The sequence below is a fragment of the Tiliqua scincoides genome, chromosome 2, assembly GCF_035046505.1.
Source record: "Tiliqua scincoides isolate rTilSci1 chromosome 2, rTilSci1.hap2, whole genome shotgun sequence".
Classification (NCBI taxonomy): Eukaryota; Metazoa; Chordata; class Lepidosauria; order Squamata; family Scincidae; genus Tiliqua; species Tiliqua scincoides.
Window position 1 is genome coordinate 230,828,428 of NC_089822.1, and position 14,408 is coordinate 230,842,835.

General features: G+C 40.6%; 1 protein-coding gene across 1 annotated transcript in view; it reads right to left on the reverse strand.

The window, feature by feature from the left end:
• The window catches only part of ITPR1 (inositol 1,4,5-trisphosphate receptor type 1), a 281,488-nt gene that overhangs the window by 49,764 nt on the left and 217,316 nt on the right, over positions 1 to 14,408 (reverse strand). The window contains exons 43-48 of the mRNA XM_066617382.1: positions 12,888 to 13,088; positions 11,092 to 11,202; positions 9,679 to 9,774; positions 6,784 to 6,906; positions 3,453 to 3,557; positions 2,374 to 2,566 (exon numbers count right to left, since the gene is read on the reverse strand). Of these exons, the coding sequence (XP_066473479.1) occupies positions 2,374 to 2,566; positions 3,453 to 3,557; positions 6,784 to 6,906; positions 9,679 to 9,774; positions 11,092 to 11,202; positions 12,888 to 13,088 (829 nt within the window). The remainder of the gene's footprint in view (positions 1 to 2,373; positions 2,567 to 3,452; positions 3,558 to 6,783; positions 6,907 to 9,678; positions 9,775 to 11,091; positions 11,203 to 12,887; positions 13,089 to 14,408) is intronic.

Consider the following 14,408-nt stretch of genomic DNA (forward strand, 5'->3'; position numbering starts at 1 on the left):
TATTATGTGAGAGTGTAAAGAGCATCTCCCTATCCACTCTGTCCATGCCCTGCATAATTTTGTATGTCTCAATCATGTCCCCCCTCAGGCGTCTCTTTTCTAGGCTGAAGAGGCCCAAATGCCGTAACTTTCCTCATAAGGAAGATGCCCCAGCCCCGTAATCATCTTAGTCGCTCTCTTTTGCACCTTTTCCATTTCCTCTATGTCTTTTTTGAGATGCGGAGACCAGAACTGGACACAATACTCCAGGTGTGGCCTTACCATAGATTTGTACAATGGCATTATAATACTAGCCGTTTTGTTCTCAGTACCCTTCCTAATGATCCCAAGCATAGAATTGGCCTTCTTCACTGCTGCCGCACATTGGGTCGATACTTTCATCGACCTGTCCACCACCACCCCAAGATCTCTCTCCTGATCTGTCACAGACGGCTCAGAACCCATCAGCCTATATGTGAAGTTTTGATTTTTTGCCCCAATGTGCATGACTTTACACTTACTGACATTGAAGCGCATCTGCCATTTTGCTGCCCATTCTGCCAGTCTGGAGAGATCCTTCTGGAGCTCCTCACAATCACTTCTGGTCTTCACCACTCGGAAAAGTTTGGTGTTGTCTGCAAACTTAGCCACTTCACTGCTCAACCCTGTCTCCAGGTCATTTATGAAGAGGTTGAAAAGCACCGGTCCCAGGACAGATCCTTGGGGCACACCGCTTTTCACCTCTCTCCATTGTGAAAATTGCCCATTGACACCCACTCTCTGCTTCCTGGCCTCCAACCAGTTCTCAATCCATGAGAATACCTGTCCTCTAATTCCCTGACTGTGGAGTTTTTTCAGTAGCCTTTGGTGAGGGACCGTGTCAAACGCCTTCTGAAAGTCCAGATATATAATGTCCACAGGTTCTCCCACATCCACATGCCTGTTGACCTTTTCAAAGAATTCTATAAGATTTGTGAGGCAAGACTTACCCTTACAGAAGCCATGCTGACTCTCCCTCAGCAAGGCCTGTTTGTCTATGTGTTTTGAGATCCTATCTTTGATGAGGCATTCCACCATCTTACCCGGTATGGATGTTAGGCTGACCGGCCTATAGTTTCCGGGTCCCCCCTCTTTCCCTTTTTAAAAATAGGCATGACATTTGCTATCCTCCAATCTTCTGGCACCGTGGCCGTTTTGAGGGACAAGTTGCATACCTTAGTCAAGAGATCTGCAACTTCATTCTTCAATTCCTTAATAACTCTTGGGTGGATGCCATCAGGGCCCGGTGACTTATTGATCTTTAATTTATCAATGAGGTCTGAAACATCAATGTTTGTTTCCTTCCCTTGGAGTTGCATTGCCCTTATGTCAGTGCTGTAAAGTTGGTTAGGATTGCCTCCTAAATGTAATATCTACTGGGCTATCTGATTTTGAACTTCCAAACTTGTAGTCATTGGGCTATGCGTGCATTACAATGTACTCACAAATAACTAACCAGCCAAAATAGGTAACGGACACCACCAACTACTAACTGATGGAAGAAGAATGAAATAATCATTCTGTTTACAATTTAAGTTTCATTTTGAGTATCACTTAAAGAGTACAAAATGTTTTCAGTGTTTTTTGCAATAACATGTACCACTGTGTTTACACTTCACCGATATCATCATTTTGTAATGACTCAATATATTTTTTCTATTTAATTCGCTTAAGCAGCAAGAGGACCCAGTTTTTTCTGCATTTTTAGGTGTCCTTCCCCCCCCCCCGCACCAGTTTAAACTGTGTAGCACCCAGAAAACTCCTCAATAGGGCAATCCAGGCATGTTTACTTAGAAGTAAATCCCACTGAGGCAGAGACTTGCTCCCTTGTAAAGCGTGTATAAGATTTCAGCTCAAGTCTGCTTTCTTGTCCAAAGAATCAGCCTCATGATGCTAAGGAATGTGAAACAACTCAAACAAAACACTCCTATGGGAGAGCCTGATTGTGAACCTCCTAAGTCATGTCTACGTTGGCCATTAGATCCATCTGAATAGGATCCTCCTGCGCCATCTTGGCCATGTATTCATCTCAGATTAATGCCAGGTCGTTTCCACTGCAAGGATGTCTGCCTGGGTAATTTTTGGGTCACTTCCCTATGTATGTTTTCAAAATAAGAATTGTGAAGTATAATACTTGAAACAGACAGTTGGCAGATCCAACATTTATGCCAAGCAGTTTTGGGGACATTTAAAATGTTGAAAGCAAAACATTTGGTGGTGTTGAAAGCTTGCTTGAAAACAATAAAAGAAAATCTCATGGGAAGTTGAAGTCGTCTGCCTCTCAGACAGAGAAAAATTTTATTCTCTGAGAAATGCTGTCTGGAAAAATGGCCCTTTCCAGGAACACCAACTTACCTCTTAGCTTCTTTTGCCAATTCATTTCATTGAAGAGGTCTTCTGACCTCAAGAAGAAATCATTAATCTTACTGCCTTGCTCATCCCGCTCGGTGGTGTAGTACACCCGTAATTTAGATTCCTTGGTGAGAAATTCACATATACTGGGTACAGGGAAGACTATTTGCTCCATAGTACGATCTGATCTAACAATCTAAACAAGAAAAAAAACATATATAAGGATCAGTTGCATGGCTGTTGGGAACAATGCAATTTCTTCATTTTTTTGAAACTCAGTTATCTGGATCTGCTGATTTCCTGAGATACTTTTTAAATTTTCATTAATTAATATTACTTGCTTTAGGTCTTCCTTTAGTACTAGTAATATTTCAGGTTCCCACAGAGAATTTGTAACAGATTCAAAAAAGTAGGCCATTCCCATATTTAAAAATGTGATGCAAACTTTTTTAAAACTGCTATTGTTGGATTGATGGTAAGGAGTTCAGTCTGGTCAGCTGATGTTTCAGAAATGGAAGGTAGGGACTACAAAAACCAACATCCTCCAGATGATCAAAGGGGATAGTGAGTCCTTTGGGGATAGTGAGCCCCTTCCAAAAGGGCTCACAATCTGAAAAGATGCAAAAGAACACCAGCAGACACGGCCATGACCCATTCCATGACCCGGCTTGGGTGAGGAGGGCCAATTACCCCCCCCCCCCGCTAAAGAGAACCCACTTGGAAAAGGGCTTCTTACCCTTTTAGCAGGGGCACACTTTATTATTATTATTATTATTATTATTATTATTATTATTATTATTATCAATAACAATAACAATAACAATAACAATAACAATAACAATAATAATAATAGATCAGGGAAATTATAGTTGCTGGATGTAAGGACAAAGAGGTGCAAGCTATTTTCACATATGGGAAGAATGACAAGCTATCAATGTTTCTGAGGAACTGCCCTTAAAACTAGTTATCCAATAGAACAGAATCTGGTAATTACTGCTAGAGTACTGAAAATCTCAGGAAGAACTACAGTGAATTGGTTGGCACTTCCTTAGAGGTTAACCATAATTTGCTTTAGTCTTTACCTCAATCTGAGCCGTGTGCTTGGCATAGAATTCCAAAGCTTCATCGCTGTCTATTTGACCGCCGGGCTTCAACATGTTCTGCAACTCTTTGTTATGACGAGCCAGCTGAAATAAATGGATAGTTATGGCAAGGGGAAGAGTACCACATGGCTCCCAGTTTACTGAAAACTACTGAGACAGCTCACAAACAGCAAGTCGCTTTTACTTCAAACCCATATTAATCTGATGTGGGTTAGAACCACAGCAAAGGGACAAGAGTAGAAGCTAAATTCATATTTTCCTCTTCTTTTTAAGTTTTTCACTACTGTTGATATGACAAAGAATAACATGAATGAATGCCACATAAGTCTCATTACACCCCTGTTCAAGTTGCCTATCTCTAAATAATCTAAGACAGTGTTTCTCAATCAGTGGTACTCTGTGGTACTTAAGGTGGTGTCCAGGGGCACTTGCGAGACCCCCACACTCACACTGCCTGGCAACAAGACCAGAAATGCAACTTGACAAAGTGGTAGGATGCTTGGCAAATAGAGCTACACAGTGCATTTTTGGCACTCTGAAAATAGCTCTCCCATCCACTCTGGGCCTTTCACTGATGTTTGCTGCATCACGTCTGGCCTCCCAAGCAGGAAGTAACTGGTAATGACATCATTGCCAGTTACTTTCAGTGGTACAGGTGGAGCCTATTTATCTGCGAGAGTTCCATTCCATGACCCGGCGTGATTAACAAAAAACACGCTGTGGTAAATTCCATAGAGTTATGCAAATAAGCTGCAGCCTGACAAGTCTGGATGGAAGGAAACTAAGGCAGCTGTTATCAATCCCATCCCCTCTCCGTACTCAGACCTCAGCCCTCCCCATTGCCAGCTGTCCCCCGCTTCTTTCACAGATGAGATGCTGAGCTTTTAAGAGTCCAGTCCTCTGTGTTTCTACTCAGAAGTAAGCCCCATTGTAGTCAATGGGGCTTACTCCCAGGAAAGTGTGGAGAGGATTGTAGCCTAAATCTCATGCTTTGCTTGCTGGGAAGGCTTGCTTGTGCTTGCTGGGAAGACTTGATTGCCTGCACCATCTGGGGGGGGGGATTCGGCAAACACTCCCTGGGTTTTTTAAAAGCAATCTCCTCTATTACTAGCACCCCTGCCCCTGTGAGTGAGAGAGAGAGAGAGCATGCTCCCCCTTGCTGCAAGTGTTCTGGCTACAGAGGTTTTCTGCCCCCCCTCCCCTCTTCAGCCTCTCTGCTGCCTCAGGGGCTCCAGAAGTCTGACTGTTCCTTCCAAAGGGGAGCCCCTTCCATGGCTCCAGGGCTATTTCCCTGCCTGGCTGAGGCGGAGCCTTTTTGCAGTGTTTTGGGCTACCTGGAAACAGAGCAAGATGCCAGCACAGGCCAAAAGAGGCAAAGGTGTGTGTGACTTTCAGTACCCCCACCCCATTGAGACAAATCCGTGATAAAAAATCTGTGGATAAATAGGTTGCACCTGTACTTCCAATAGGTGGACCATGCAAAGTGGTACAGCGGGGGACAAACTTTGAAATACTCTGATCTAAGGCTTCCCAGTCTCCTCCTGAGTGCTCATTTGGAAGAGTTCAGAGCATAGAAAGTTTTTCCTTTCTCCTCTCATATTGCAAAACTATAGAAAAGCAATTCCTGAATGTGAATAGTATTTGATGTGGTGTGCTCCCTGGGGCATTTGGTGGGCCGCTGTGAGATACAGGAAGCTGGACTAGATGGGCCTAGTCTCGGGGCTGTTCTTATGTTGAAGTGCCAGGATTTATGGAAGACCACTACTGTGGTACAGATTAATCTCCTTCTGCACACCTTTTTATAGGGACTCTGTTCCACAAGAAATACGCATGCCTTAAGGAAGAGGCATGATGCATCATGACAGATTTATTGGAAACAACGGTGTACTCCTGAAAGGCTGCAAACACAAAAAACCATATCCCCATTAGTATCAAGGGTATTAACCTTCGCTCACCCAAACTGTTGTTAAAAATAGATGACAAACACCTAGACCCCTCCCCTTCTGCTATTTCAAGGACCAAGGAAAGGCTATCTATCTATGAAAACTACAGAGCTCTGATTATCTATAAATCAAGGTACACTGAGCACTGTCACATGAAATATACTGGTTTGCTACTAAGCACACTATTTGCTCAAACTAAACTCAAATTAAAAACTATTTGCTCAAAAGCAGCTAAACTGAAAGGTATCTTTGCTTTAAATGAGTGGTTTGTACATAGCAGCATGATTTTATTTTCAAGATCTGATTACCAGTGACTACCAAGGGTGCAGCTATTGGGGACAACTCCAAGTTAAAGCTATGAATGACTCATTTGATGATAGTGGTATATGTCTCACTAAGAGTGTGCCCTGCATACTTTTCACATTTTCTAACTCACTAGTTCACTGGCCAGCACAAGTGCTGAGTGAACATGAATGAATGGCAGCACTGACAAACTATTTTCAATGGAGTAGCCTAAAGCCTATGAACTTCCTATACTGAAAGTGGAGCACTTTAGTGGTAAACCAGAAATTCAGGACAAGCAGGTTTTTTCAGGGTAGGGGGACGCATTCACTAGGCCTGGCAGGGCTGTATAAACCGTACTACTAGCAGACTGTACCACCAATGCCAATTCCAGTAGTCAGGTGTGTAGCCCAGCACAATAAGTATGTAGATGTACCATATGACAACAGCAATCAGATTTGATGAATTAAGTATTTGATCCCTCAATGTGGTCAGCCTTGAGTAGAAATCCCTGGCTGTGGGACTTGCCCATCCTGGAATAAGCAGGCTACAGACGACTGGTTCCCAACCTGTGGTCCGGGTACCACAGGTGATCTGTGGGACCCTAAGTAGTGGTCCATGAGATCTCAGGGAAAAAAAATCACCTTTGATCACTTCAAGCATCTCACTGAGCAAGTACTCCCCCACAGACCACCAAGACAGCAGAGAACAGACTATCTGTAGCTGTCAATGAAGTGTCAGCCGCGGCTGTGGGCAGTCCTTTCTCCACCATTTCTGGTAGTCCATTGGGTGGGTCACTTGCTTGGGAGATGGTTCCCAACAGGCCACCAGAGAGCAGAGAACGGATCACCTGCAGCCACAGCTGGCAACAAAAGCAGCAACCCAGAAATCTCTAAAAATAACTCTAATAAATATTCTATAATTATTATGAATTTAATTGTATTTTTTGTGTGCAGAGGAGTAGTGCACGATAACTTCCAATTTTTGTCTCAGTGGTCTGTGAGCTCCTAAAGCTTGGGTATCACTGCTATAGACCCTGGTCTAAAACCGTACTTTCCCCAAATTCTATATAAATGCAAATGTACCTGATGGGCTAGTATGTATATATTATGCCCCACATTTCTAGGAGATGCAGCAAGATCTTCCCCATTCTCTCCATCTTCAAACTCAACCTCACCTTGCAGATAAGCCTTCTTAATCACTTCCACCTGAAAAGAAATGATTTCCCAATTTAAAACTTTAAAATGCAGAAATGAGACCTGTGAAGTCACAATCAAGGTCAAAGCATACAGAAAGCAGGAGTCCACCTTGGATTTTCATCCCACCTTAGGCTTTCTGAAAAGGAAACACCTCTAAAGTCATCTCACCCTGCTTTTCCCCTCTCCTTGGATGTAGCAGTAACTGGTTCAGGTTAGAAGTCTGAATTTCTTTAAGCACACTGTAATTGCTGTGAAACTGGAACTAGTTCAAAAATCAATTGACTCAGTGAAAATAAAGCCAAAAAAAAGGCTGAAACTTTATCCTTAGCTCAACCCATTGTTGCTGGATTTTACATTGCATCATGCTCTCGTCTAGGACTGTTGCCATAACGAAGGCACAATGTGGTTAGTTTACAGACGTTCAGCCTGTACTTTGGAATTTCAGACTTGTGTTTTGTCATCTGCTAACACTGAACACAAGAGAGCTTTTGAAGCTCTAAATGCTTTTTACTGCACTTCTGATTAAATACCACAATAAATATCGTGATAAAAAGAGATTTTAGCTCACATATTTTCAACCAACTATGAAGACACTTAGCAATCTCTTGAAATAAATTTGATACCCCAGAGTAGACAGTCCTATCTCCATCTGCTATTTAACCTTCACAGAAAAAGGCAAAAGACTAACCACTGCTTCCGAAGCCCTAAGTCTAGTTGTTCGGAACCACTGAATCATTACTATCATCCTGTTAGGGAGGGAGAGGATGTTCACAGGACTTTTTTTTACAATAGAAAATAACTGCCCATTACTTGGATGGATGGCTCTCTCATATGCTCCAACCTTAGCTTCACTTCGCTTCCAGGATGCATACTTGCACCCTAAAATCTTGCCTTGTAAAACAGATTGCCCCCTCTCTTAGGAGAGTGTAATCTATGTCTCCCAACCTCTTCCACGTAGGATGTTTTTTCCGGTGAGCAACATAGAATGCAAAATAATGAGAATTTCTGCTCAAATCATGATATAAAATAGTATTAAGACCAAAACACAAAAAACCCCACTCATTTCATGAAACACCACTTTTTTGTGTTGTTTTTTTTGTCAATTTTATGTCATTCTGTTATGCCCAGGTAGTGTACCAACATAGTACTGTAGTCTAGAGGAGAGGCAATTGAGTTCCAAACTGTGATCTGTATTGATCTGTGATCAGGTAAATGTGCTCTCCTCTGCCCCAAGCCACTCTCTGTAAACAGCTTTTCTGGGGCTTGCTTGCCTGTGTGTTGGCCCAAGAAGCTTGGAAAAAATCAAGCAAGGCTCAGTGAAGCCTTTCACCGATTCTGTGTTTTTTGTATCTTGACCTGATTACTTTCTGTGGCTTTTTTTGCACATTTTATACCATTCTGGTATGCAAAGGGGGTATACTGTGATTAAAAAAAAAAATTTCTGCTTGTCTGTATGGTGCTGCACTTTTGAAAACCAATGAATATCAAACTTACTAGAGCAACAAATTTCAAAGAAAATGTATATAAAATGTTTTATAGATGGTACGTGACACCAACAAGATTGGTAAAAATGAAACAGAATATATCAAATAGTTGTTGGAAATGTAAATGTACAGAAGGAACGTTTTATCATATGTGGTGGACATGTAAAGAAACGCAAATTTATTGGAGGATGGTAAGAAATCTAATACAAGAGATGGTTGGATTTACTATTCCACTGAAACCCGAATTATTTTTGTTCAATATTACTTTAGATGTTATAGATAAAGAAAACGACATGTACCTGGTTATTATGATTTTAACTGTGGCAAGGATCTTATATGCTAGATATTGGAAGGACTTTAGAATACCAATGAAAGATGAATTAATAGAGAAAATAATGAATGCGGCGGAAATGGACAGACTGTCAGAAATTTTGGACCAACAACGAAAACCGACACAAATGGAGCAATGGAAACCCTTTTATGCTTGGTTGAAAATGAAGTTTTAGAAATATATGGCAGGGCATTGAGATGATTGTATTATATATATACATTATATTTGATATGATATGATAGACGAATGATGAATGAAAAATGATATTAAGAGGTAAATTTAGAAGAGGAAATTGGTTAGGAGATATGTAACAATTATTAATTTTAGTGATATATAATAATGATATATGATTTCCTGCACCCTTTTTTGTGTATGTAGTGAAGTGTGTTATGTGTTTTTGTCGTGTTATGTGTTATGTGTGTTTGTTTATTAATAAAAAAATTTAAAAAAAGAAAACCAATGAATAAGAATGTGTACATGTTTGGTAATGGTCTAAAATGACAGAGTTCAGAAATGCTTATTGTGTTTTATTGCACTATTTGTACAAATTTGAATAAGAATTTGGATAAAAACACATAACACCACAATTTACTATTTTAATCAGGAAATTTTGGAAAAAAATATCACCGAAAAACTCCCTACTTCCACGTCATGCAACTGATGAAGTTGGCCACAGCTATTAACGCAGCCATTCTTCCAAAATAAAATGCACTGAGACATAATGTCAGATCAGGACCTCGTTTCTTTCAGGCTAAGCAAAGTCATTATTTACACCATTTTTTGATTGAATTATCCCAAGCGCTCTCAATTTCTTGCTAAGCACAGTACAGCTCAGTTAACAAAAGAGCTAAGTCTCCAAGAGACTGAGGCTATGATCGTTAGTCACACAACTGGCAGTAAGTCAACTCCATGCTAACCAAATTAATTTGTACGGCTGGAAACTGGAGCATCTGCTGGGAAGCTTACCAGTTCTTTGGGTCTCATGTTATAAAGGATTCTTTCGGCATTCTCACTATCATGCCTACTTTCCATAATTGCCAAGAGCAACTTAGAGGCATTGTTCTAGGGGGAAGGAAAGATAGTTGTTAAAAAGTTTGACAAAAACAGAAAAGTCAAATGACAACCACCAACCTACGTATTTCCATATACATACTTTGTTAAAAACCTGACTGATGTCAAAGAAAGAAGATGAGTCAATGAGAAAGACCACAAGGTACTGGGCTATACAATAATATTGAAATCTAATACAACTACCATTATAGACCACTGTCGTCATTTACATACATAAAAATGATATACAAAGAAACAGGCTTTTAACAAAACAAAATAACTGAATGGGTTTTTCAAAGATGTAATCAAGTAAATATTGCATAGTAAATGCAAAATGCTTCATCTAAGAAAAGTTTCTGAAGTCTTGATACTTGTGTGTATATTTGTTTTGTACAATATACAGTGAGAACTCTAATCTCCAAGTAACCATCTAACATTCGATTTCAAGTAACAGCACTGCAATTTTCAGTTAACTGTCTGCAAAATTCCATCTTTCATCACAATTTATTTTTTAAGTGTTTTTAGGTCATAGTCTGTCAACCCATCTTGATTAATGGAGCAGGATCAGAATGGAATGGCTTGTGCCAATGTAACTTGCAGTGCAACCCTATGCAAGTGTATTCAAGGTCAGCCTCATTGAGCTCAACAGGACTTACTCCCAGGTAAGTACATATAGGGTTGCAACCTAAAACACTGATATTTCATACTTCACTACAAGGCAAATATATTCCCAACTGCTGCCTGTAAATTGCAATCTGATTGCAAGCAATCCCATATTATAGGTCAGCATTGTTGTAGCTCCTGTAACTCTCTGATCTATCAGGGAATAGTCCCTTGATCTATTGCTTCAAGATCTGTCAATTTTTCATTTACTAATGAAAGTGCTAGTTTCTGGTACATTACTGGAGATTCACATACTGCTTGGACCACGTGATCTTCAGCACACTGATATAATGCTCTAAGGCACAATTTGCCAGAGCACTAGTGCTTATTAATTCTTTATTTTTTTTTAAACTGTACATAAATACCTCCTTGAAATTCAAATTTTGAATTTAAACCAGTCTCATGATTCCTACTTGCAGGTTTAGATAAAATTTTTGAAATAAAGTTGTAAATAATTTTGCAAATTCTTTAATAACCTTTAAAAAAAATTCCCACATAATACGATACATTGATCGTACATTGATACCCAAACAGTGGATCTGTTAGTATTCTCAAGAACTTGCAAAGCCCAGCTGTAAGTCTCTTCTGTTACACTGGTTCCTGGGGAGGAAGCTTTTGCATTGCTATTAGGATATGGTCCATTTTCACTGTTATATATCAACTTGCCTTGAGTTCCAATACAAGATCCATCCTCTTCTTTCCCAGAGGGTTAATGTCATTGAGAATTAAAGCTGTAATTATATCAATACCATTGGATTCATGAGTAGCGATGCAGTTCTATACAGGGAAGAAGAGAAAGAGGGCACAGCAAATCTCAGTCAAGGTAACATTCTAAGAGGATATTGCATAATAATGATCCATTAGTCACAGCAAAATAAAATATTACCTATTTTCACAATAGGCAAAACCTTTTCTGCTATCTACGCTGAAAAAAAAGCCATAGGTACACCTTGTTCCACACATTCCAGCCTACCCCCACAATCATCTGATCATGGGGCCCTTCTACAAGTGCTTCTAATATTAAAGAAGCAGAAGCAAGGAACAGGGTCCTTTCTGTGGTGGCACTCTCTCCCTGATGATTTTTAAGACCTGTCTCCTCTTTAGAGTCATTCAGGAAGGGATTAAAGACTTCTTTATTTAGATTAGAACAGCATTTTAACTACAGGGCTGTTATTAGATATGTTGTTCTTACTACTGTTTTTAGAGGTTGTTTTTAATGCTGTTATATAAATTTCTACTGCTTTCATGTCACACTGATTTTTAAAATGTTCATGTTGGCAACCTTCAGTCTCGAAAGACTATGGTATCGCACTCTGAATGTTTAAAATGTTATGAACTGTGTATTCCACTATCTGCTGGGTTGTGCTACTGCTGTGGAGTGTGCTCTATTGGATGTATTTTTTAAACTTTAATCTTGGATATTTATTATTGTTGCATTTAGCTGCCTTGAACGCCATTAGGGAAAGGCGGGGTAGAAACAAACAGAAACAACCTACTGTCTTGATATGGCACAGTTGTTGAAAATTGCTGAGTTAGGGCGCAATCCTAACCAACTTTCCAGCACTCGCCTAGCTGCAATGCAGCCCCAAGGTAAGGTAACAAAGAACATAAGAAGAGCCCCACTGGATCAGGCCAAAGGCCCATCTAGTCCAGCTTCCTGTATCTCACAGTGGCCCACCAAATGCCCCAGGGAGCACACAAGACAACAGGCACAACCTGCGTCCTGGGGCCCTCCTGGGGCCATCTAGCAATCAGAGGCAGCTTTCCTCTAAAACCAAGAGCTTGCACAAACCTACTATGACCTGTAAACCGTAATGAACTTCTCCCGAAATTTGTCCAATCCCCTGTTAAAGGCATCCAGGCAAGATGCCATCACTCCTTCCTGTGGCAAGGAGTTCCACAAACTAATTACACACTGGGTAAAGAAATATTTTGTTCCGTCTGTCCTAACTCTCCCAACACTCAGCTTTCATGGATGTCCCCTGGTTCTGGTGTTATGCGAGAGGGAAAAGAGCATCTCTCTATCCACTCTGTCCATCCCCTGCATGATTTTGTATGTCTCAATCATGTCCCCCCTCAGGCGCCTCTTTTCGAGACTGAAGAGGCCCAAACGCTGTAGCCTTTCCTCATAGGGAAGGTGCCCCAGCCCAGTAAACATTTTGGTTGCTCTCTTTTGCACCTTTTCCATCTCCACTATATCCTTTTTGAGTTTATATCTCAAACATGCTCTTATCTTATCTAGAACAAACATGCTCTTAGCTTGAGGAGGCCCCTTTGACTGTCTCCCCACTGCAGGATGCAGTGCATGCCACGTTTGCACAGCTATGTCAGTCCTGTGTTGGTTGGAAAGTTGGTTAGCATTGTGCCCTTGGAAGCATAAAATGTTTAAACATGAAAATAAGTCTCACATCAAATTCTCAATTTTGCAACTGTGCAAAATGCTACTACAGCAGTGGCATTACCTGGTTTTCATGGCATGGTCCCTGGCAGTACTCTGTCAAACTTTCCAGTGTCTGGTTGATCAGTGCTACATTTTTCTCATTAATATAGAGTCCAAGAAGTCCAAGACCTCCAGTTGTGCTTCCACAAATACAATCCAGAAATTGCAATGTCTCGCACACTAAGTTGTAATTAGTCTTGTTGTTTTGACAACGTAGGAAGTTCTGTAGATGGATACAAAAAAAAATGGAAGGGTGAAAAAACTCAGTTTATTTTTGAACATAAGTGAAAAGCTGTGCTTTTGAGCAGAACATAATCCTTGAGAAATACACGATCAGATACACAGTAATCTAGTTGATGCTTTCAATGTGGTCCCACACAAAGGCTTCCAACAATTATTTATTCACTAATAATAGCATTTTTATGCCGCTTTTCTCACAAGCAAGGAAATTCAAAGTGGCTCACAAATGAACAACAAAACAATAAAACTAATTAGCAAGACATAGAGAACAAAATTCAGCAGCAAACTTAAAAACCAAACCAGTGCAGCACAACGAATTTAGATCAAATGCCTGGTGGAACTGGAATGTTTTCATGTTCCCGCAAAAAGCAGATTAAGTTGGGGGTCACGCAAACATCCTCTGGGAGAGTGTTCCACAAGGCGGACACCATAATCTGCCATGTGGCACCACACCATCAAATGTACTTCCACGATTAACGGAATGTATAGAAGTGTCTCTCCAGATTATCTTAGGACATGACATATCCTAAGGACATGACATATCCATATCCAGTATCATAAGAACATAAGAATAGCCCCGCTGGATCAGGCCAAGGGCCCATCTAGTCCAGCTTCCTGTATCTCACAGTGGCCCACCAATGCATGAGGGAGCTCACAAGACAACAGACACAACCTGTGGCCTGGTGCCCGCCCCTGCATCTGGCATTCAGAGGCAGCCTGCCTCTAAAACCAAGAGCTTGCACATACCTACTATTACTTGTAACCCATAATGAACTTCTCCTCCAGAAATTTGTTCAATCCCCTCTTAAAGGCATCCAGGTAAAGAGTTCCACAAACTAATTACGAATTATCCAGATCCCAAGCCTGGATTATAACAACTTTAAGTATTGCTGAAAACAAACAGGCAGCTAGTGCAGAGGACAGAACAGGGAAATGAGATGGCAATGACCTCTTGCTCCTCTTTACGATCTGGCTGCCATAGCTGAGCTTTATATCAAAAGATAAGAGTTATCCAGGGTTTCCTTCAAGCCCTTGACTTCTATAATTTTTTGGGAGACTTTTCAGGAAAATACTGAACATTCTCTTTTCCACCTTCCCCAAACTTCCCTTCTGTTTGCTGTCTTCAATCTATAAAGCAGCCATTTTCAACCTTTTTCAGCTCATGGCACACTGACAAGGCACTAAAATTGTCAAGGGACACTCCCAGTTCTTTACTTACATTAAATTACTATATTACAATTAACTTTTAATTAATATAATTAATACAATTAAATCATTACATGACAAAGGGCACAATCCTAAC